The 24,066-nt window shown below is 38.2% G+C and overlaps 1 protein-coding gene and 1 long non-coding RNA gene across 8 annotated transcripts; one reads left to right on the top strand and one right to left on the bottom strand.

The window, feature by feature from the left end:
- The first annotated feature begins 1,764 nt into the window (after window positions 1-1,764).
- Window positions 1,765-22,482, top strand: LOC115756005 (primase homolog protein). 7 transcript variants are annotated; one of them, XM_030695668.1, is made up of 13 exons: window positions 1,765-1,999; window positions 2,119-2,264; window positions 2,391-2,446; window positions 2,539-2,590; window positions 2,681-2,791; window positions 4,773-4,853; window positions 5,284-5,364; window positions 6,386-6,451; window positions 6,562-6,678; window positions 9,488-9,535; window positions 9,628-9,713; window positions 22,150-22,210; window positions 22,317-22,482. In XM_030695668.1, exons 1-13 carry the CDS (start codon window positions 1,858-1,860, stop codon window positions 22,407-22,409), a joined length of 1,140 nt encoding a protein of 379 aa, XP_030551528.1. In that variant the 5' UTR covers window positions 1,765-1,857; the 3' UTR covers window positions 22,410-22,482. The 7 variants fall into 7 exon arrangements, with proteins under 7 accessions (XP_030551528.1, XP_030551529.1, XP_030551525.1 ...); XM_030695669.1 differs by lacking the exon at window positions 9,628-9,713 and adding an exon at window positions 21,629-21,714; XM_030695665.1 differs by lacking the exons at window positions 9,488-9,535; window positions 9,628-9,713 and adding exons at window positions 21,487-21,534; window positions 21,629-21,714.
- LOC125316587 lies at window positions 10,237-16,229 on the bottom strand. The gene is made up of 4 exons (XR_007199715.1): window positions 16,219-16,229; window positions 12,582-12,585; window positions 11,876-11,879; window positions 10,237-10,493 (listed from the first exon to the last, which is right to left on the bottom strand). It is a non-coding gene; the product is annotated as an uncharacterized LOC125316587 (long non-coding RNA).
- Window positions 22,483-24,066: the final 1,584 nt, after the last annotated feature.

The following is a 24,066-nucleotide window of genomic DNA, read 5'->3' on the forward strand; positions in this document are numbered from 1 at the left end:
TCACATTTAAGTTTCATGTTATAATTTCGACACACAATGAGGACAAGAACTAACATGAACGCCCAACATAGCAAGAGCAATTCCTAAGCACGTAGATTTCCGGACAAGCAGTAAATCATGTAGGGCCAAGTTTGGTACAAATCAATAACAAACGAAGCAACCAAATATGCGTTTTGAAGGGTTCTTGGAAGCACAGAGTCTCGAACGTGGCGTCGAATGGAGGAATCTCGTTTTCCTACCTTGACAAAATGAAACATATGACATACACCCAAGGTCGCAACCGAGCAAGGCGGAGGTGGCGATGGGAAGAGATGAACCGAGCTTGTGGCGATGTGGAATGGAGGAGTTTGGATTGTCGAAATACTCTCGTTCGTCGAAGGGAATGTTGGAGAAGATGAACCCGGGGGCTAGGGTTTTTTTGTGTGGAGAGAAAATGAGTTAACTTAAGAACGTCAATTAAGTTAGTATTTCTTATGAAAAAAACCTAATTTATTATTTACTAAAAAAATCAAGTTATTTCCATGTGGACCTAGTCCACGTCGGTGTACCAAGGCAGACGTGTCATCCACGTCAGTAAATTTAACGGAAAATTTAATAGAAGTTAACGGATGGTAGATTTGTTACTGGTATACCGGTTTGAGGTTTTTCGTGGTCAAAAAATTAATTTGTGGTAATTTTGTTACGGACGTACCAGTTTGGGATTTTTTGTGATATTAACCCCGTTAAATATAATTGCATGAAACCACAACTAATGCATCTCTTTAAGAAAATAAAAGGGAAAGTGATAAAAAAAAAATAAAAAAGCCCATGCTATTTTTGCTCCATTATTGGCTCATGACATTGCTTTTTACATTGAATTGACTATTTCATCCATTGCGGGTCCCACTCTTGATTTAAGATTACTTCTTACAATTTTTTTTTATTTGTTTCAATTTGCTAGAGAAATACTACCCATGCTCCTCTCAAGCAACATTTATTAAGGTTAGATGAGGGGCGCACTCTTCTTGATTTAAGATTAATTCTCTCTCTCTCTCTCTCTCTCTCTCTCTCTCTCTCTCTCTCTCTCTCGTTTTGCTTTTTGCCTTTCCTTTCTCCATTTGGAACAAAATCGGTATGCTTTTTTTTTTTCGAAAAATAATTTATTTGGTAGATAGCTAACTAATTATTATGTTTTGCGATCATGAGAATAATCTAAATTTGAATTGTTGCGATCATGAGTACATTGTGTATAATGCATACATTGACTAGAATATTTCATTTTTAAGTAAATTTTCGTAAATTTGATCCAAAAATCAAAGTCGAAAATTTTGAGATCACAAGAATAATCTAAGAAAAGAAAGTAAATCATTTGCAAATAAAGCTAACATTTCTTTACTTCAGTATATAACTAGTGCTTCTTTAGATTATAATAATCGATAATAAGTTCAGAAGAAGACACAACGGAAGGAAATGCTGAAATGTAATATGTGTGGAAGAAGCGGCTCGGTAAAAATAGAAAGCTATTTAGAAGGGATGCGGGTAATTTTTTCTTTTAATAAAATTGAAAAATTTCTCTCGTCTTTGAAGCTCCTCTCTTAATTTGTTCAATAGTGAAATTATCTAGAAGTATTTTGATCAAATTTTGTGGCTCTTCTTTCTCAATTTAGAGTTAAATTTAAATTTAAAAGTTCTCCTATCTTGATCTAAATATAGATATGTGATTATAAGATAATTATTGTGACGTGCTCAAGGCGTGCATAAAACCGTAATTAGTGAGCTCGTCATTACAAATGTTCTCGCAGAAGTTGCTATAGTTAGACCAATGAAAATTTCCTCACAAAAACGGAACAAAGAAAATCTCCATGCGAGACGCGGACAATGCCCTTCGGTGTCGCGCAGGCTCACCATCTCAATTCTTGCCCCAGAATGTTCGTCAAGATGAAGCCCGATGGATCTTCAGGTTCATGCGCAGCTCTGCGTCGCTCCGTCCGCTGTTCCAGGACGGAGAGCACACCTCCAGGTGCTTCTCTTGCCTCAGTCTCTCGACTCGTGTCGTCGACGAGTCTGCGAGTACCTTCATGGCTGTGAGTTCTGGCTCTTACTGGGCTCTTTTGGCGTGAATTGGTGCTGACATTGTAGTTACAGAGGCGAGATTGCAGCATTCTGAGGGTGGGGTTGCTGGTATGGCGAAATTGAGAGGGTTGGAGCAGAAAGTGGAGCTTCTTGGTATTGACTGTGAGGATCTTAGCAGGCCTGGATTTTACAGCAACTTGTTTTGTCCAAAGGTTATTCCTTTTCGCCATGCCTGTATTGGGGATGTTTATTCCGAGCATGTTGGTGCTTTCCATTGGAATTTGGTTTGTGACTTCATGTGCTGCTTCAATTTCCGTTCATCTTTTCCTGCGTTGCAGTGTCGAGGGGGACAGAAAGTTGAGAGAAGTCTCTCTTTCCATATCGTCCAAAGTGTGTATGTCGATTCTATAAATTTGATGTACGTTTCTTCTGGGTGATATATATTGTTCTAGTCATAGGGATTTTGCTTCTGTACCTGTCTTGTAGGGAGTTCGCAATGTGGAGGTGTTTCCGAATGGAATGTGGATGGGCTGGTCAGGTAATGTGATTGTTCTTGCTGGATTGTCATGATTTTGCGAAGCATTAATATGAGTGCTTGGAGTTGGATCCAGTAGTGACTTCCATCTAGGCCTTTGCAGACGGTTGTAAATCATGTGATGGAGACTATGCAGCCATAAAGGTCAGTTCCACTGTACAGATGACAGAAGATAGCCTAAGGTTGGAACCCTTGAGCAATAAGGTACACTCATTAATTCTAATTTGGCCTGGTCAATTATCTCTTTTAGCATTTGGGGAAAATTGTCTGCATAATCCTGTGTCTGGTCTTCTGTTAATTTTCGCCAAACCTGCATTATGAGTACTTGTGCTTTGTGGCATTTGAAAACAAGTGAGAAATGTCGGACGTGGCATCCTGCTGGTCATCAGACGCAGCAGAATCTGAAGTAACATGCTTGGTTCGTAATGTAGACAATACATCAGATTTCTACATATTGAAACCCCAGTGCATCTTAAGTGAGGGCTCTGGTTTGTAAGAATTGTAGAGGAAAGACTTGGAGAATCGAGTCTTTCACCTTTTCTTTGGGTTTGGGAAAGGCGACTCAATTGAATGGATGGATTCAAAAAACTCAGCAAAATGATTGTTTATAACATGCAAGCTTTGGACTTGTGAGAGCATACATCAGGTAGCCTTAATTCAGCTACCAATAACAATCATGATGTGCTCCAAATGCCAGATCTCTCAATCCATTGCATAATTTTCATCCAAAAGCATGATTTTATCATCAAAGTTATGAGCAAAAGATCATTTATTCACACATTAGGCCGACAGCCTGATATCACATATAAACAAGTGGATAACTCCTAGCCTGCATCACTTGCCATCAACAACCACAGCAATGGAGTCTCTAATGATGATCGGCTCTGGGTATCTTTTTACTTTGGAGAGTTTGAGACTTCAGTTGTGAGGTCAAATGAATTAGGCCTCTCTCTCTCTCTCTCTCTCTCTCTCTCTCTCTCTCTCCCCTTGATTTTTTTGAAGTGTGCTATATTGTTCATTTTTGTTTGCTTTTATCTTCTGATGAGCCGTGTTGGTTGTTTCTGGATGTGCTAGCCCAATATCACGTCCAAAATTGCTTACAAAGTTTGTGAACAATAGACTCATAGAGTTGGTGTTATACTGATCTACATAGTATGAGGACTAAGAATGATACTTTGGGTCAGTAATATGCCATCATATCACAGTGTGATCAAGGGTCGTGGGCATGGTAATTTTGTTGAAGTGATTTATCACATGAAGAGTCAAAACTTTGTATATTGATGTCTAAGTCTTGAGGAGACTTTGTACATTGGCATTGACTGTTTACAAAATAAAAGTCGTTTGGCACACATTCCCATTGACATGACTCCACAAGTTTCACTAGTGCGACCACCTTGAGAAATCTTATGTTTGCATGGGGCACGAAATGATAAAGAACCTCAGTCCTTGATCTCATAGCGTGGAATTATATCCATGTAGACTTTGGATTTGTCCTTAAAATCAACGTCGGCAAGTGATGGCAATTACCACCTAATAATCAGTTGTAACTCCCAAGTGGTTGGAATGTAGAGTTCAGAACATGAACACTTTTTGTTCATTTTAAAGAAAGTTGAAGTCAAGCTACTATTGATGGGGTAGGAGCGGCATAACTTACTGCATGCTACCAACTAGTATGCAAAAAAGTGCCAGCCTCATCAGGGTACATTGTACAACTAATTTTTAAGGTCAAATTGTGTTTTGTCTTGTTTAATAACATGGTCAACACATATTCGTGGATTCTTTTTCAATGGAGTTGAGCATAGTGTACATGCCAATAACTTGATTTACTTTCCTCATTGTCTTCCCAAATTTTGACATATTGTGTTTGCATGGTGCTTCCTTATTGTCCTTACAAAAATTTTGACTTTTGTAGCTAGCTCAAAGTACCCACTAATTGCTAACATGCATCGCAAAACATTTTCCCAGCTGATAGATACTGTTAATACTAGTAAAGAAGCATCTTATTCACAAATGACAAGCTTTTCCTTGGTTCTTTGTTTTTTTCTCACTTTGCAGGCGTTGCTTATGAGTTTAAGCATTATTATGTTCTCAGGATCAGTTTAACTCGTTCTTGTGTTTATCTCTGATATGTGGGTATAATTTCCTGTGATGAGCTCTACTTATTTTAGGATTTTGTTATGTTCAGATTATTGGGTACTTTGCGGAACGAAAAATTTTGGAGGAAACTCTTCATAGAAATGGAGTCAAACAACTATCAGGCAAACAGGTTCCCCATTTTAATTGCTTCTGCTATGACTTGCAATGTGATTCAGGTTAGACCTAATGGATCCAGAGTTTTCTAGTTGTCAAAAGGAAAAAAGGCAGCTATTTTGATTTATTAGGATTTAATAGATGCTGTACTTGATAGAAAATTTTACCATCCCCAAGACGTTCGCATGCAACTTGTGGAGCTTGCCTCTTACTTACAATGCTGGAACAATGGACTTAAGATTGAGATGTTGTATCAGTGCTGACTTAGCTTAGTTATACTGCTACCGTTTTTATGGTAAGGTGATCTCCCATGGTCTTGGTCACGCCTATTACAACCTGTACTGATAATATGTTCTTTAAGAAACTAGAAGATAACAGTTTTCATGTTTATTTCTGATTTGAAATGAGTATCTGATCAGACTAACCACTTTGAAACTTTCTTCCAGTGTGTAATTTCTTTTCCTTACAAAAGGAAAGGACAACTTGTTGGTTGCAAGTATCGGACCTTGGACAAGAAATTTTGGCAGGTAGAATCTCTTGCCTCAGTGTTGTAGGGACTTTTTGGCTAGGAGTAATAAAATTCCAGCATGCATCTTAAATATATTCTGGTTAGTTGAACTGAAGAAGTGGGATTGCTTGTGGATGCTAGTTTAGGTCTTCTGCAAGCCGAGAAGTAAATAATTGAAGAGCGAAAAGGAAAATCATTGATATTAACAGCATTTGTGAGATTTGATGCCACATGTTTGTGGATAAATAAATCATTACAGGCTGTGAGCAAAATCTTTTTCTTGGTTGCATAGATTTTCCAAGCAAGTCTTTGAACTCTTTGAATTTTTTTATTCGAGTTCTTTCAGCTCCAGATCTGGTTTGTCGGAGCCGACATAAATTGTCTTTACCTGCATTTGTTGAAGAACCCAGGAAATCATTTTTTGGGTACCTCCAATGGGTGTACTCTGGTAATTACCCATTGTGCTTCAAAACCTATGGCCTTTCTTTTTTTTTTTTTTGTTATATTTGTCAGGGTGACCTGACATGGATGTGTATTGGGCCCATAGTCAACAATTGAACTCAATACCCGCTCATACTGTCTCTTCAGTTTATTGGTTACTGCTTTTGATTGAAATCATTTATAGTTTAACGGTTAATGCAAACTATCAAATATTTCTGGTGAAATGGTAAAGCATCTGAGAAAGTATGCATGTCTGATGTGTATATATATATCATGTATTGGTGCTGAAAGTCTTGCTTAATTTAATATCGAAGTACTGGCTTGATATTTGGTTTACTTAGTTGCTCAATCTGTTTCTAGATGTAAAGGTCTGGACAAGCCAGAAATTAAGATGCATACGAGCATCAGACACCTGTAATCTAGTCCGAATCACATGATATTTCATATGTCTAGAACTCTATGTGCCCTTCATTAGAGACTAGACAGATATTTTCATCTGCATAGAGAGAATGTTCATGTTTCAACAATGGACCTTTCTGTCAATTTAAGTGATTTCTGGAATTTCTTACAAGAGTTGTCTTTCTGCTATGGACTTTCAGGAGAAGGGTACCGAAAAGGCTTTGTATGGACTAGATGACATATCAGAAGCAGATGAAATTGTCATTGTAACTTTTTGTTACTCTCTCTCTCTCTCTCTCTCTCTCTCTCTCTCTCACACACACACACACACACACACACACACACACACATACTCATATTTGAATGTCAATTATAGGTTGAAGGTGAAATTGATAAGCTCTCATTGGAGGAAGCTGGCTTTCTAAATTGTGCAAGTGTTCCGAGTGGTGCCCCAGTAAAGGTTTCCAACAAAGAATTGCCTTCTCCGGACAAAGTTGGTTACTTGTTTTATGCATATCCTATTTTGATTTTAATATACAGTTCATACTTTAACATGCTGAAACTTAGGTCTTTCCAGTTTCCACAACTGACCATCTCTTATCAAGTAAAAGTCTCCTGTTATTGGTTGTCTGCTAGTGACCCATTTCCTTTTGTGGTAAACTTAGATTTTACAGACGGGAGTGTGAAAGTCTACTACTGCTTTCTCCATCTTTATATTTTTAATGGCCATAAATATATAACCTGAGGAACATCAAATTTTATTGAGTTTCCATATTTTGCTTAGTTTTTCAACCTGCTTTTTCCAATTCTGGCGGGTTTCGTCCATTACCTCTCTACTGCTAAGAAAGACACTTGTGATCCTGAGAGTTTTTTCATCTTTTTGCGTCTCTTCCTGGCTACTTTGAAAGTCTGCCAATTAATCTGCTTTCAAGAATTAGAAACATGAAAAAGAAATAAACTACTGTAGTTTCATGGATTGTTTAGAAAAAGTTCCTCCTTAATTCGAAAGAAGATTGTTGGTGGCACAGAGGCTTTTCCTTTGAAAGATATTTGGAAAGTAAGACTACCGTCTAGAGTCTCGTATTTTGCTTAGGAGGCAACTTGGGAACATATTCTCACCATAGACAACTTGTAGAAAAGAAAGATTGTGCCGGTTAATAGATGCTATCTTAAGCAGAGACTGTGAGATATCTCCTCCTCCATTTTTCCAGACCGCTTATGCCTGCATCGGACTATCTCAGGTTATTGGAGGTTCTACTGAGCAAGAATTATAGGCTTCGTAGGGGCTGTTTTGCCTCGTGTTTAGGAAAGGAATTCTTCTATCCCTCTTGCTGCTTCTTGGTTGATATGAAAAGTGCGGAACAAGAGAACTCTTGAACGATAGGAGATGCTTACTTTTTGTAATGATAGAAGGCTTATGTGTGGAAATGCTTTAGTTGACATTATAGATGCTTTGTCTTGTAACTCAACTCTTTTAGCTTTGACCTCCTTTGGTAGTTGGGTTTGGCACCCTCTTGGTGCCTTTGATTACAGACTTAGTCACTGCCATTCGCTCTGTAGACTTTGACCAACAAAATTACTACATGGCAGTTGGTGAATATAAGAGCGGAATGCCTTCCATCAAATGGACAAGATAACGCTTTAGTTGATGCTGAGAGTAGTAACATCAAGCGAGCAAATTACCATTCCACTAAGCCAATAGGGCATTCACTTGCTGCAGACAAGAAAAGAAGGATTTCTTCAATTACTCTCACCGTTTATGGTTGATACAGAATGAGCGGAGCAAGAGAGCCTTTGAAAAAGCAGAGCCTTCGCCTTTGTATTTTTTGAAAGTTGGGTTAAAGTTTTACTCGTTTGGTATAGGGAAAACATGCATATGGATCTGCACTGTGATTGACGTAGTACACGTTTTGTCTTGTCACTGATTTCTTTTTTGGTTCTTTGAGGTTTTCTTGTGTATGGGTTTGCAGCCAATGGTGTCCTCTAATCGAATTGCTTTTTACCTATCAAAAAAGAGTGAAACCAACAGAAATTCCATATAATCTTTCATTTACTTGTAACGTATTCAATCTTCTCCCTCGGATTGGCCATGTGATCAAAAGCTAAAATGGTCAACTCATTTCTTCAGCTAATGAGCACAATCCTAAGTAGCGGTTGAGATTGGGTTTCATCCCATTACATAAAGAGGTCTGTTCTCTATATTCCACTGTTTATTGTGTGAACAACCGATACTGCAAGGATACTTCTGACACGATATACATTAGGAATCTTTGCATCTGATGGCTTTGTTTCTGGTTTGGTTTCTGGAGTATTCAGCTTCCACTAGTGCCTGTAAGCTACTTGTCTTATCCTATCTATCTGATGCTCAAATGGCCTGTAGTACCTTGCTGAAACTTTGAGTGCTTGCCTATTTGCAGTACTATTCATTGACATCGCTGTAACTAAGGGACATCCAATCCAATGAATCCATTCTAAATCATGAAAATGGCGGTTGGCAGGTATGGGGGAAGATTCCTCCAAACCATCTGCACAGCTTCGTTTGGCAATTAACTTTCTTGAAATGCCAGTGTCACCTATCACATCTCTTGTCATAGCCTGAGACTTTTTCGGTCAGCTTTTGCAGTGCGTAGCTTATATGAAGTAGGTTTATGTGGTCTTAACATCTTATAACAAGAAATATGTTGACATGTCAAGGTCGCCTATCACATCTCTCTTGCGATAGTGTGAGACTTTCTGGGTGAGTTTTGATAGTGTGAAGCTCATATGAAGTAAATCTATGTGGCCTGAGTGTCTTGAATCAGAAAAACCACTGAAGCAAATCGATTGGTCTTGTTTTGCAATGATTGGCATGCTGAAGAGTGCCGACAGCGATATTAGGCAGAAAATCGTTACTGTTTCAGTAAGTTTCAGTTGCTTTTTAAATGAGATGGAAGACCTTTTTGCAGAACCTTTGGCAAATGAATGAGAACTTCCTTTTGAAGGAAGTGTAAAAACTGTAGCTTCGTCGCATCAGATAATATTATGGATTTACATCTGGCAGTGATGATCTATTTCCATCTGCTTTAGTTCTGATAGGTTGAGGCCGTACAACTGGCGCAGTATGTATGAATGTTGGTGTCAGTCAGGGTTTACTTTCAACACCACTGTCGCCCTTTTATATCCTGCATTGCTACTAACTTTACGTTCTGCGTTTCATTGTTGGAATTTGGTTATCATACTTTTTTTTTTTTTGGTCCAATTTTGGTTATCATACTTACTTAACTATTTGTCGCTCATTCTGCTGTCCATGCGAATGTTGATAGGACACGGCTTTTCAATACTTATGGAGCTGCAAGGATTACTTGGATAAGGTGCGTAAACTCTGTGTGTGCCTTTCTGATGCACATTTTCATCTCTAAAAGATTGCTTCATGTATTTCTTTCTGCTTTCTAAAACATCTCAGGCGTCTCGAATAATCCTGGCAACTGATGGCGATGCACCTGGTCAAGCTTTGGCAGAGGAACTTGCAAAGCGCCTTGGAAAACAAAGGTCAAAGTTTTTTGACTGATTACTTATCTTATTTACAATTCATATGGTTAACCCGGTCCTTTTTTTGGCATAGCCTGTGACCATAGTTTGCATATTATGATAAGTAAACTGGTAGGTAGAAATCTTTTGCCATTATTTGTGTTAGTCCAACCCTCTTGAGGCTATTTAAATGGTGAAAATGCTCACTGTGCTGAATCACCAATGATATTAATAAAAAGAAGAAAGCATGAGTGGTTATTTAGTGAACAACAAGTATGTGCAATATCTCAAATTGCACGGTAGCTACTAGTTATTGCTTTGTCTTTGAGCATTCCTGGGCTTAAGACAAAGGTTATCCATTTATGACCAGAAGTTTGCAGGTTTTGGTCGTGGAAACCGCCTCTTTGTACCAACTTTATCAGTTCCTGTTTTCACCTGGAAAAATTACTCCTTTTATATTCTGAATGTTCAGATGTTGGAAGGCAAATTGGCCGAAAAAGGATGACTTCAGTAGCTTCAACAATGCAAATGAGGTTATTCTCTCTCTCTCTCTCTCTCTCTCTCTCTCTCTCTCTCCGGGGCAAGGCCTAGAACTGAATTTTTTGTCCTGTTACCATTTCATCTTGTCCTCATCAATTAACCAAGAGAAAGAGTAGCACGTGTTGAGGATTGAGAGTTTACTGAGCGCCAGTTCTGTCGAGCATGCGTGTTCCACAAGTCTAGGCAACTCTTGGGAATCCTGAAACTTGGGCAATAAGCAACATAGTCCTTGCATGTCCTGTATCTAGTTAAATCTCACTACTAATGGCAAGGCAAGGAGTCGATCGTGTTTCGTACAGGGTTGTAAACAATGCAACGTAGAATGCAGAACTTTAGTAATCGTAATGGTTTTGCTGATGCCATTCAAAGTGCAATTTATGTAAATGCTTGATGCAAACTGCAATTACACCTATCGTACATGCAGAAAAATATAATTTTGAAGTGTTGAAAGGTATGCCGTTCGAGGGTTTATGCTCCACAATGCTTATCCCTTCTTATAATTAGTGAATATTGGGATCCTCTGTGATTCTGTAGGGAACTTCTATTGATGGTGTTGTTTGAAAATTGTTGTGTGCTAGGTTCTCAAGCATTTAGGACCTACTGCCCTCAGGGAAGTAATTGAACATGCAGAGTCAATGTCTCCCACATCCTCCGAACCGACTAACATGTAAATATCAGAGTGGAACATTCACTGGAAGTTATGAAGTCTTCTCTTGTCTTTCACCTTATAATGGTCTACAACTCTCTCTCTCTCTCTCTCTCTCTCTCTCTCTCTCTCTATATATATATATATATATATATATATATATATATATATATATGTGTGTGTGTGTGTGTGTGTGTGTGTGCGCGCATGCGCGTGCGCGCCTATGATATTGCGGATGCCATTGTTGTCATTAATCAGTAATTGGTTTTGTTTCTGCTTTCATGCGCTATCCAATTCGCCAACAGAAGCATTTCTGCTCTTCGTCATCAATTTTTCGATGGCTTTTGTATTCATGTCATCTTTGTCATTAGTTAGCTTATGTAACTGCATTTGGACGGAAATGGGAAATCTGTTCTATAATCTTTAGGGAAGATTAGTTTAGAGACCGGATCCTTTACAAGAGAAAGGGACAAATGCACCAGAAGCCCTAAAACTTGTCATGAAAGCGCCATCGAGTTCTAAAATTTTCATAAAGTGCAATCAATTCCTAATATTTGTCGGATCAGTGCAATCAAGTTTCTTTCCGTCTTTTACCCAAATTGGTGGACGGAAAATGATGAGGTGGCTTTGTTTTTGTTCATTTATCTCTCCTAGTGGTAGGAAACTTAATTGAGTCTTAAGTATGTAAGTAGCAACGCTGTTTTGTTCCTCTTTAGTGATGCGGCAAAACGATGCCATTTCCAGAAACTGTTGCTTTATTTGTTGTGCATTATTAAAAGAAAAATGGTGCTCATCACCTGTGTTTTTTTTTTCCCCTGGACAACAAAATTCTTAACACAGTTTTCTTTGGAGGTAGCTTCAAGTAGGACCATATGATTAAAATCCTTGCAATCCGGTGCTCGTCATCAACATGACATTCAATGATGCAGCTGATTTTAAAGAAGCAATTTTGAGAAATTATGTGGCTGAGCAAAGGACATTGAAATACATCAAGAACGCTACTAGATTTGAGGAAAATTGTCAAAAAAGTCATAAACTTATTTGACAATTTTCCCACTAGATTTGTAAACTGTGGGTGTGCGCAGACTAATTGTAATTGGATAGCAACACCGGGTCATTCCATTTCAAAAAGTACAAGGTTGAGTGCATGTGCAGTATCGTTTTTTAGAATAAGAGTGTCTAGTCGTACTCACCGAAGAACTTCACGACTCTCATTTACGCAATTCTTAAAATCAGTGCACCTTAGTTGAAGAGACTAGTGAGAGAACAGTTCGGGTGCATATCATTAATTGTGAGTCAACGTGGAGAACGAAGCTTAAAGAGTCTTGAAGGTGCTACAAGGCAACCATGAGAAGGATTTGGCTCATATGTTGGACTACCTGAGGGAGCTTAACACTACAAGCACAGCGAGCAATATTGGAATGGAAGTCAAAAGCCATTGCGAATTCCGCAACCATTATTTGATAGGGCTTACATTTGCTTCAGTGGTGGAAAGGAAAGGATTTCTAGCAAGATATAGGAAAATCATTGGACTAGATGGTTTAGCAACCGCGTTGCCGGGCAATCGTCTAGCAGACGAATTATCGACTTCTACTTGCAAAGTCTTAAACTTCATAGCAGGTTATGAAATGGGTAGATAAATGATTCAACTTTTCACATCTATTTTCTAGGAAATAATTAAAGATGTATGCCAAATCCATTACTCTTCTCCAACTTGATTGGCAAGCAATTGCGTCTAATCCTTCTCTTTTCTCAATTGAAAATTTATGGCACTCAAGTGAATATCATACGAAATCATAACACTCAAAATAATCGATTTAAAAGTTATGCCATTCAATTAAACGCAATAAGAAAGTTATATCACTCATAATATCATTTTCTCTATTTATCGGTTGTATATGCTTATAACCATTTCAATTCTCACACGGATAAAACTTCTGCGAATTTAGATAATGAAAAAAAAAAAAAACGTACGCTGAGCTGTATTAATACCAATAAGCATAATATAATCTCCTATTAAAATATGGAAACGTACCTTAATCTCAAAGCAGACCTCATCAATTTCGGATCTTTTTCAGGAAAAAAAAAGGATCTGAATGCCCTGATGGCTTGATGTACCTTAATACATTTGAGCGTGCTTTCTTTTGCAATTGATTAGTAATGCACGTTTGGCGCTGACAAACCACTGAACTCACGATCGTCGGTAGAATATGGACCATGTTGCATAATTATGCAATGTGGCTTGCCAAATGGTCATCATCACAAAGGCAAAGTTAAGTGCCACATGACTAGCACAAAAGGGAACATTCTCTCATATCCCGCTCTGAATATATTTTTTATTATTGGGAAAATTATATTGTTTGTTGATTTTATTTATTTTTTTTTCAATTAGGATCCTGTAATTTAAATTTGTTTTCTAGTGAAATCCTCCGACATCAAATCAAATCGAGTTCATCCGGCATAGTTGTGAGACGACGTATTTGTCTGACGTGGATAAAATTCTTCCAATGTGGATGTCGATGTGGCGCTTGAACCCATGAATTTGGTGAGAGCAGACAATGTTTTAAGTGCCCACTTAGCCAATCCACGTGGCGCTCTAATTGCATCGCGGCATTCTTTTCAATCTAGGCCCCCGGCGGGATGCTCCGGACTAGTTACATGAACGGCAACTTCTCTTTCAACAAATCAACCAAGTTTCACTTTCGTTCATAATTAATTATCCCAATGTACACAAAGTTTTCATGTTGTCCAACCAATAAAGAAAGCGTTGTTGTAGACAATCTTTCTTTTTTTTTCTTTTTTTATTTGGTTCAAAAAGAAAATTTTCAATTCATCAAGCTGTTCCATGATTATAGATTAAGCGGGCCTATGAACAAAGAAGATCCCATAAGATTTTTGGCGGATTCGCAATTTCACAAGCCGAGCATTTTTAATAATATTTTAATAATTTCTTAATATTTGTTTTTTATTTTTATTTCCTTACACTTTAGTGCCGGCATGGGCGTGGTGGCCATCACTGGCCTCGGGAGGGCCGCGTCGGCCTCACCAGATCTGGGCAAGTGAGGCCGCCGCGGCTCTCTCCAAATCTGGACGAGGGGCCGCGCGCCCTCGCCCGGGCCGACGAGGGTGTCGCGGCCCTCCCCAAGTGCCGGCAATGTCACCGGCCCTAAGTGTAAGGGGTAAAAAAAGGAAAATTTATTAAAAAATTGAAAATATTATTAAAATTTGCTATGTCAACGTCACGTCGGCGCCGGCTAGCCAAGCGTGTCCAAAAGGAATGAATTGTTGCTAGTGCAAAAGGTTTATGAATTTTTTGGTAATTTTTTCAACAAAATAGAAGAAGAAGACAGACTGTTTTGAATGATTTTTACTTTCTATCTGCAATTTTTTTAAATCTTAATTATCTGGAATTTCACAAAATGTACATATCATTCTTTAACTAATCTTGAGATTCAAATAATGTATCAAATTTTGAACAAGAAAATAAAATAAAAAATTGGCTTTTGCTTTCAGTCAAATATAAACAGCCGAATATAAAAGACAAGTCAAATAGACCTTATCTCACTCATCCCCAATACCTATAATGACATCAGTTATACAATAATTTTTACCACTATCATAGTGCAAATAAATTGGAATTACGATGATGACGTGACATTGGTACCTCCAGATGGCGCCCCATTTTTTTGTTTTTTTTTTTTTCTAGAGAAAACTCGAAATCGTGGTCAATGTTGTTTCATCAAGATAATGAGGGAAAGTTTAGAAAATGAATTAATGCAAATTCTTTTCATTATCAACAAAAAATCATAATTACATTCAGGAAAGCCATTTCATGTTTTAGAAATTAAAAATCATTTTTCAACAATACAACTAGACCTCAGTACTTGGATCTAGAACCTCGGAGAGCTTGGGCATGGGACCCCAATGTTCGTGCCCGAGTCCTCAGCAATCAAGCTCGTGTCCACAGATGTCAAGCACTAATCCACTTATGTCGTTGGGTCCCCCAAGGTCGAGCTTGGGACCTCGGTACCTATGCCCGCACCCTTGGCGGTTATGCTTGAGTCCATTAAGGTCAAGCCTGTTTCCATCGATAGCTAGGCTTGAGTCTACACAAATTAGGCCTCGGTACCTGTATTCGGGTATTTGGCGGTTGTGCCCAAGCCCCCTTGACCCCATTGGTTGAGCCTGGGTCACCCTATTGTGAACTAAACTTTCATTTAGTCTAATTGATTATTAAGTTTTTAAACCTAATTCGGACTCTCCCAAATCCATATTAATTTATAACTTAGCTTTAGATATTTAACATGCAAAAGATTTAATCATGGAGTCGTCACTAATATTTTTTTTTTTTTTTTTTTTTTTTTTGTAGTCAGTAAGACACCTAAGTAAAATAAGGAAAGAATTATTACTTCTATGAATCATAGTTTTCGAAATTTGGGACTTGGTTATGCTAGATCCTTTCGGAACCTTCTCTTTTCAAATTTCAAATAAAATTTTTTGTAGACAATTCAGATTAATTTTAAGCTTGACTTAGCTAACATGTGAGATGTTCATGCAGGTCCATAATCATGTTTAGGGCCCATATGGTAACCATTTTGATTCCATGATTTTGTTCTCTAGAACAAAAAAAAAAGAAAAAAGATGAGAATCCTATTTGGTAACGTAAATGATTCTGATTTTAATTCTATTCATGAAAACAGTTTTGGAGCAAAAACAATAATAATAATAATAATAATTTTGAAAAAAAGAATCACTTTTGAAAATCACACAACGGAATGAAGTCCTACATCTCTCACTTTTTCTTTTCAGTTCTCTTAATTTTTCCTCGACCTAAAACAGAACGATTGTCTCATTTTCAAAGAAAAATATATAAGATAATAAAATAAATAACAAAAAATTAAAAAAAAAAAAAAAAAAAAAAAAGAAAAATTTCAAAAAATCCCCAAAAACAGAAGAAGCTTATATTAGGCGAGTTTAACCTCATTTTCATAAATTTGGGTCTAGATTCCCTAGATTTCATAGATTGAATCACCGTCGATGAATCGTCAAATCTTCAAATCTTTGACCCAACGCATGGTCCAAATATAATCACAAGGAAAATATTTTGTTTCCACAATATAAATGCCGATTGTCCTCTCAAAGTAACGATGGATTCCTTTTCCGTGTTTTGCTGATGGAGAAGAGAGGAGAGGAGAGGAAGAAGAGGAGAGTGAGAACACACTCTCAAAGTACGTAGCTCATCTCCTTTTATAACTTCCATCTTGAGTAACTTCCTCTAGAAGCTAAAGAAGTAACCTCCCTTTAGAAGTAACTTCCCTTTGAGGTAACCTCCCTCGGGACCTCCCTGTAGAAGTCACCTCCCACTACAAGTAACTTCACTCTCAAGAAGTTATCTTAAACTTCTTTTAATGCAATGAGGGAATAATTGGTAAAATAATCGAATGTCTCGCGAATTGGATTAACAATTATCAATAACCTTAAAAATCAAAATAATTAGAAAAGTAATCAGAAGTCTTGAGGTCCAAGTTAATAATTATAATGATTTTTTATTTTACAACTGAATCCTAATTGGATATTGCTCTAAATCTCAAATATTCACGTTCGGTTAAAAATTCTATCCAACATAGGCAACAAAATATTTTAAATCAAATTGGACAAGGGCTGTTAAGATATTTGAAAGTCCTCTCCTACTTTGAACCGGCAAGGGACTTTTTGCTGTTCCAGGACGGAGAGCAAACCAACAGGTACTTCTCTTGTCTCAGTCTCTCGACTCGTGTCGTCTACGAGTCTGCAAGCACCTTCAGGGCTGTGAGTTCTGGCTCTTACTCGGCTCTTCTGCAGCACTTTGAGGGCAGGGCTTCTGATATGGAGAAACTGAGAGAGTTGGAGCAGAAAGTGGAGCTTCTTGGTATTGACTGCGAGGCTCATACCAGGCCTGGATTGAACAGCAACTTGGTTTGTCCAAAGGTTACTCCTTTCGCTGTGCCTGTGTTGGGGATGTTTATTCCGAGCATGTTGGTGCTTTGTGCCTCTTTATGATTGAGGCCTCCATATTGTCCAAAGCGGGCATGTTGATTCTATGAGTTTGTTGTTCTAGTCATTGGGATTTTGCTTGTGTACCTGTCTTGTAGGGAGTTGGCAATGTGGAGGTGCTTCCGAATGGAGTGCGGTCAGGTAATGTGATTGCCATGAGTTTGTGAAGTATTAATACGAGTGCTTGGAGTTGGAACCAACAGTGACTTCTCATCTATGCCTTTGCAGACAGTGGAAAATCATGTGATGGAGACTACGCAGCCATAGAGGTCGGTTCCGCTGTAGACATGACAGAAGAGAGCCTAAGGTTGGAACCCTTAAGCGATGAGGTACGCTCGTTAATCCCAATTTGGCATGCTCAATTATCTCTATTAGCTTTCAGGGAAGATTGTCTGTCTTTTGTTAATTATCACCAAACCTGCATTATGAGTACTTGTGCTTTGTGGCATTTGAAAACTGATCTGAAATGTCAGACATTGCATCCTGCTGGCCATTAGAGGCAGCCGAATCTGAAGTAACATGCTTGGTTTGTAATGTAAGTTAGGGCTCTGGTTTGTAAGAACTGCAGAGGAAAGATTTGGAGAATGGAATCTTTCGCCTTCTCTTTGGGTTCTGGAAAGGTGACTCAATTGAATGGATGGATTCAAAAATCTCACCAGAGTGATTGTTTATAACATGCAACCTTTGGATTTGTGAAAGCATTTACATCAGCTAGCCTTGATTCAGCTACCAATAACAATCATCATGCGCTCCAAATGCGAGATCTCTCCATCAGTCGTACATTTTATTTATTGAAAAGAAGGATTTTATCATCGAAAGTTATAAGCAAGAGATCATTTATTCACACATGTATTTGTAAATTAGAATAATATCTCTTCAACAGCAATTACCACCTAATTAGTTGTAGCTCCCAACTGGTCAGAATGTAGAGTTTAGTACGTGAACAATTTTTGCTCATTTTAAAGAAAGTCAAGGTCACCACTATTGATGAGGGTACGAGCGATATATCTTACTGCAGGTAACAAATTAGTATGCAGAAAAGTTACCTGCGCCTATATGGTACATTGTACGGCTAATATTTAAGGTCAAATTGTGAAGTTGTCTTGCTTAATAACATGATCAACACATATTTGTGCACCCTTTTTTCAATGGAGTTGAGCATAGTTTACATGCCAATAACTTGATTTACTTTCCTCATTGTCTTCCGAGACTTTGACATAATGTGTTTGCACAGAACTTTGACTTTTGTAGCTAGCTCAAATTCCTCACTAATTGCTAGCATGCTGCGCAAAACATCTTCCCAGTGGATAGATGCTGTCAGTAGGAGCATTTTATTCACAAATGACAAGCCTTTCCTTTGTTCTTTTCTTTTTTCGGTTCCTTATTATTGCAGCCATTGCTTAAGAGTTTAAGCATTCATCATGTTCTTAGATCAGTTGAATTGGCTTTGGTGCTTATCTCTGATACGTGGGTAGAATTTTTGTACTGAAGAGTGCTACTAACTTATGAGATTTTGTCCCCTTCAGATTATTGGCTACTTTGCGGAACGAAAAATATTGGAGGAAACTCTTCAAAGAAATGGAGTCAAACAAGTATCAGGCAAACAGGTTTCCTATCGTAATTGCTTCCGCTATGACTTGCAATGTGATTCGGATTCGACCGAATGGATCCAGAATTTTCTATTTGTCAAAAGAAAAAAAGGGCTGCTTTTACTTGATTAATTAGGATTTAATAGATGCTGTGCTTGATAGAAAATTTTTACCATCCCCAACATGTTCACATGCTACTTGTGGAGTTTGCCTCTTACTTATAACGACGGAACAACGGACTTTAGATTGAGATATTGTATCAGCGTAGACTTAGCGTAGATACTGATATCGTTTTTATGGGGTGGTAATCTTCCGCGGTCTTAGTCACACTTTCTATAATGCTCTTTTAAGAAACCAGAAGATAGCAGTTTTAATGTGTATTTCTGATCTGAAATGAGTATCAGATCAGACTAACCACTTTGAAACTTTCTTCCAGAGTGAAATTTGTTTTACTTACAAAAGGAAAGGACAAATTGTGAGTTGCAAGTATCGGACCTTGGACAAGAAATTTCGACAGGTAGATTCTCTTGCCTCGGTATTGTAAGGACATTTTGGTTAAGAGTAATAATATTCCAGCATGCATCTTAAATATGTTTTGGTATTTTGAACTGAAGAAGTGGGATTGCTTATGGATGCAAGTTTAGTTCTTCTGAAGACTGAGAAGTAAATCACTGAAGAGTGAAATGGAAAACCACTGATATTAACAGCAACTGTGAAATTTGGTGCCACATATTTGTGATAATATAAATCACTACAGGCTGTGAGAAAATTCTATGCCTTGGTTCCATAGATTTTCCAATCAAGTCCTTTGAACTTCTTTAAATTTCTGCAACTTCTTTTAGCTCCAAAACTGGTTTGTCGGGGCTGACAAAGATCGTCTTTACTTGCATTTGTTGAAGAACCAGGAAAAGCATTTTTTGTATATTCGTCAAGGTGACATGACATGGATGTGCTGTGGATATTGGGCCCATAGTTAACAAATCAACTCAATACCCGCTCATACCATCTCTTCAGTTTATGTAGTACTGCTTCTGATTGAAATCATTTATGGTTTAACGGTTTAATAGAAACAACCATACGTTTTTGGTGAAATGGTAAAGCATCTGAGAAAGTATGCATGTCTAATGTGTACATATATATCATGTACTGGTATTGGCTCAATATTTGGTTTACTTAGTTCCTCAATCTGTGTTTCTAGATGGACAAGCCTGAAATAAGATGCATACGAGCATCAGAAACCTATTTTCTAGTCCGAATCACATGGTATTTCATATGTTTAGAACTCTATGTGGCCTTCATTAGAGGCTAGACAGATCTTTTCATCTGCATCAATAATATGTTCATGTTTCAACAATGGACCTTTCTGCCAATACCGCATATCAGTTTCCATCTGGCCATGCTTCATTATTTCAATTTAAGAAATTTCTGGAAGTTTCTTACAAGAGTTGTCTTTCTGCTATGGACTTTCAGGAGAAGGGTGTCATTAAGGCATTCTATGGACTAGATGACATATCAGAAGCAGATGAAATCATCATTGTAACTTTTTCTTACCCTCCCTCCCTCCCTCCCTCTCCCTCCCTCCCTTCCTCCCTCCCTCCCTCCCTCCCTCCCTCCCTCTCTCTCTCTCTCTCTCTCTCTCATATCTGAATGTCTGTTATAGGTTGAAGGTGAAATTGATAAGCTCTCAATGGAGGAAGCTGGCTTTATAAACTGTGTAAGTGTTCCTAGCGGCGCCCCATGTAAAGTTTCCGACAAACAATTGCCTTCTCCGGACAAGGTTGGTTACTTGTTTTAGGCATATCCTATTTTGATTTTAATTTAAAGTTCACACTTTAACATGCCGAAACTTAGGTCTTTCCATTTTCCACCACTGACCATCTCTTATCAAGTGAACTCTTGAATGAGAGGCGATGGTTATTTTTTCTAATTATAGAAAGCTTATCTGTGGAAATGCTTTAGGTGACATTGTAGATGCCTTGTCTTTTAGTTTTGAGCTCCTTTGATAGATGGGTTTGGCACCCTCTTGGTGCCTTTGATTACAGACTTTAGTCACTGCCTTCGCCCTCGCCTTGTAGACTTTGACCAACAAAATTACTGCATGGAAATTGATGCTGAGAACAATAACATAGCAAATTACTGGGAAAAGTATACTAGAAGTGCTATAACTTTTGTACGGCGTTCACTTGAGTGCCATAACTTTCAAAATGTTCATTTAAGTGCCATGACTTTCAAAAATCGTTCACTTGAGTGCTATGTTGACGTGAACGACGGAAAAGCTGATGTGGCAGCCGGAAAGCTGACGTGATAGCTAGAAAGCTTACGTGGCTCGCTGGGAAGATGATGTGACACGTCGGAAAGCTAACGTGATACGCTGTAAAAGTTATTGTAGCACTCAAGTGAACGATTTTGCTCCAACATGGCACTCAAGTGAACGATTTTTGAAAGTTATGGCACCTAAGTAAACGTTTTGAAAGTTATGGCACTCAAGTGAACGCCGTATACAAGTTATGGTACTCATGTGTACTTATCCCCAAATTACCAATCCGCTAAGTCAATAGGGCATTCACTTGCTGCAGACAAGAAAAGAAGGATTTCTTCAATTACTCTCTCCTCCTTTTGGTTGACCTTATTGCAGAAAGTTTGGCAATTGAATGAGAACTTCCTTTCCGAAGGTAGTGTAAAAGCTGTAGCTTCGTCGCATCGGATAATCGTACAGCTTTAAATCTGGCAGTGGTGATTTCTATTTCCATCTGCATTAGTTCTGATAGGTGGAGGCCATACAACTGATGAAGTATGTATGAATGTTCGTGTGAGTCTGGGTTCCACCATCAGAGAATAAAAGATTTTCTACTGTCGACACCGCTGTTTCCCTTTAATATCCTGCAATGCTGCGTACTTTTGGTTGCGCATTTCATTGCTGGAATTTGATTATCACAGTTAGTTAACTATTTGTTACTCATTCTGCTGTTCATGTGAATGTTGATAGGACAAGGCTTTTCAATACTTATGGAACTGCAAGGATTACTTGGATAAGGTGCGTAAACCCCGTGCATGCCTTTCTTGTGCACATTTTCATTCCTAAAAGATTGCTTCATATGTATTTGTTTCTGTTTTCTATAACATCTCAGGCTTCTCGAATAATCCTGGCAACTGATGGCGACGCACCTGGTCAAGCTTTGGCAGAGGAGCTTGCAAGGCGCCTTGGAAAACAAAGGTCAAAGTTGTTTGACTGACTACTCGTCTTACTTACAATTCATACGGTTAATGCGTCCTTAGTTTGCATATTATGATAAGTAAAAACTGGTTGGTAGAAATCTATTGCCATTATTTGTGTTAGTGCAACCCTCTTGAGGCTATCTAAATGGTGAAAATGCTGACCCTGCCGAATCACCGATGTTATTAAAAAGAAGAAGAAAAGCATGAGCAGTTATCTAGTGAACAAGAACAAGTGTGTGCAATGCCACAAATTGCACAGTAGTTACTAGTTACTGCTTTGTCTTCGGGGCAAGCCTCGGCTTAACACTGAGGTTATCCATTAGAGACCAGAAGTTTACAAGGTTTCGGCCGTGGAAACTGCCTCTTTGTGCCAACCGTATCCGTTCCTGTTTTCACCTGGAAAAATTACTCCTTTTGTATTCTGAATGTTCAGATGTTGGAAGGTAAATTGGCCGAAAAAGGATGACAGCGGTAGCTTCAACGATGCAAATGAGGTTACTCTCTCTCTCTCTCTTTCTCTCGCTCTCAATATTCGGGATCCTCTGTGATTCTGTAGAAGACTTCTTTTGATGGTGTTGTTTGAAATTGTTTTTGTGCTAGGTTCTCAAGCATTTAGGACCTACTGCCCTCAGGGAAGTAATTGAACATGCAGAGGCAATGTCTCCCACATACTCCGAACCAAGTAACGCTTAATATATCAGAGGGGAACATTCTACTGGAAGCTATGAAGTCTTCTCTAGTCGTTCACCTTATAATGTATTACGACTCTCTCCGACCAAACTAAGGAAAAAGTAGTACAACTCTCTCTCTCTCTCTCTCTATGCCGATTATATTGTGGATGCCATTGTTATTGATCAGCAATTGGTTTTGTTTACACTTGTGGGTTATCCAATTTGCCAACAGAAGCATTTCTACTCTTGTTTCAATCAATTTTTTCTTTTTCCTTTTTTTTTTGGTTTATATACGTCATCTTTGTCATTTAGTTAACTCTTTTTTTTTTTTGGTCCAAATCATTTAGTTAGTTTATGTGACTGCATTTGGGCGAAAATAGGATATCTGTCATAAAATCTTTACCGAATCTTTCACAAAGAAAGGGATAAGTGCACTAGAAACTCTAAAACTTTTTCATGAAAGTGCCATTGAGTACCGATGTTTTCATAAAACGCAATGAGTTCCTAAAGTTTGCCGAATTAGTGCAATCAAGTTTTTCCCTATCAAAATTGATGGATGGAAAATGATGAGGCGGCTTCTTCTTCTTTTTCCCGTTCGTTTATCTCTCCTATGGGAGGAAACTAAATTGAGTCTTTTGTATGTGCATAGCAACCCCGTTTTGTTCCCCTCTAGTGACGCAAAACGATGTAATTTTGAAAGCTTGCCTCAAATTGAAGCAGTAGATCAGAGACTGTCTTTTGTGTGTTTTCCCCAAATTGAACCAAATAGCCCCAAATTCCCCTTCTTCGGTTCAGCCCTAAGTTCCACGTCTTCTTCGTTTGATTGCACGCACAAATTGGACCGTACGAAAGACGCTTGCAAAGTTTTTTTTTTTTTGGGTTGAAAGTAGGGGTGTCAAATGGATGGATGGGTCGGATTGATCCATTTAATCCTTTTTGACTTATATTAATCCAGTGCAAATTCAATTATCCATACCTAACTCATACTCGATCCATGCTTTTTAAACATTTATATATTTAACCAAATCGTACAATACTTATTTCTTATAAGTTGATTAAAAAAAATGATACAGCTAAAAAAAATATTTAACCAAACCATACAATACAAATTCTGTGAATTTTTTATTACAATTTTTTTAATTTTTTCAAATTTTTAAAATTTATGAAGTGTTTTAATTTTAATTTTAATTTTAATTTCTCTTTTCTTTTCTTTTTTTTCTTTTTTCCTCCTTTCTCCTCCCTTCGCCGTCTACAACCTCCCTTCTCTGTCTACAAGTCGATATTCAAGGCTTTGGTGAAGGGGGGAAGCTCGGCAACCTGTCGTGTCCCGGTGAGGCTTAAGCTCGGATCTAGGCGAGCTCGAGCCCAAATCCCGATGAGCCTTGAGTTCACCCGAGGCCGGCGAGCTCAAGGCTCGCCCGATCCCGACCGGCAAGCTTGAGGCCGGATCCCGATGAACCCCGAGCTCGCCTAGGCTCGACCACCTAGGGCGAGCTTGCCGGTAGCCGTCGTTGGCTCGTGGCTACCAACGTAGAAGAAATAAGAAAGTGGAAAGAAAAGAAAAAATTGTTTTAATCCAATTTTTCAAACTTAAAATTAAAACATAAATCGATATATCTAAATGTTCAAGAATCATAACTAAAATTTTTTGAGATACTTGATCTTCAACTATTCTTGCA

Source organism: Rhodamnia argentea, chromosome 9 (genome assembly GCF_020921035.1).
Source record: "Rhodamnia argentea isolate NSW1041297 chromosome 9, ASM2092103v1, whole genome shotgun sequence".
In the NCBI taxonomy this organism is placed as follows: domain Eukaryota; kingdom Viridiplantae; phylum Streptophyta; class Magnoliopsida; order Myrtales; family Myrtaceae; genus Rhodamnia; species Rhodamnia argentea.

Excerpts from the sequence above, each read along its gene's own strand:
- LOC115756005 (XM_030695668.1), top strand. The coding sequence starts at position 1,858 with ATGCCCTTCGGTGTCGCGCAGGCTCACCATCTCAATTCTTGCCCCAGA. Across the intron at positions 2,265-2,390 it reads GCAACTTGTTTTGTCCAAAG|TGTCGAGGGGGACAGAAAGT; the intron begins GTTATTCCTTTT and ends CCTGCGTTGCAG. Across the intron at positions 9,714-22,149 it reads AAGCGCCTTGGAAAACAAAG|ATGTTGGAAGGTAAATTGGC; the intron begins GTCAAAGTTTTT and ends CTGAATGTTCAG.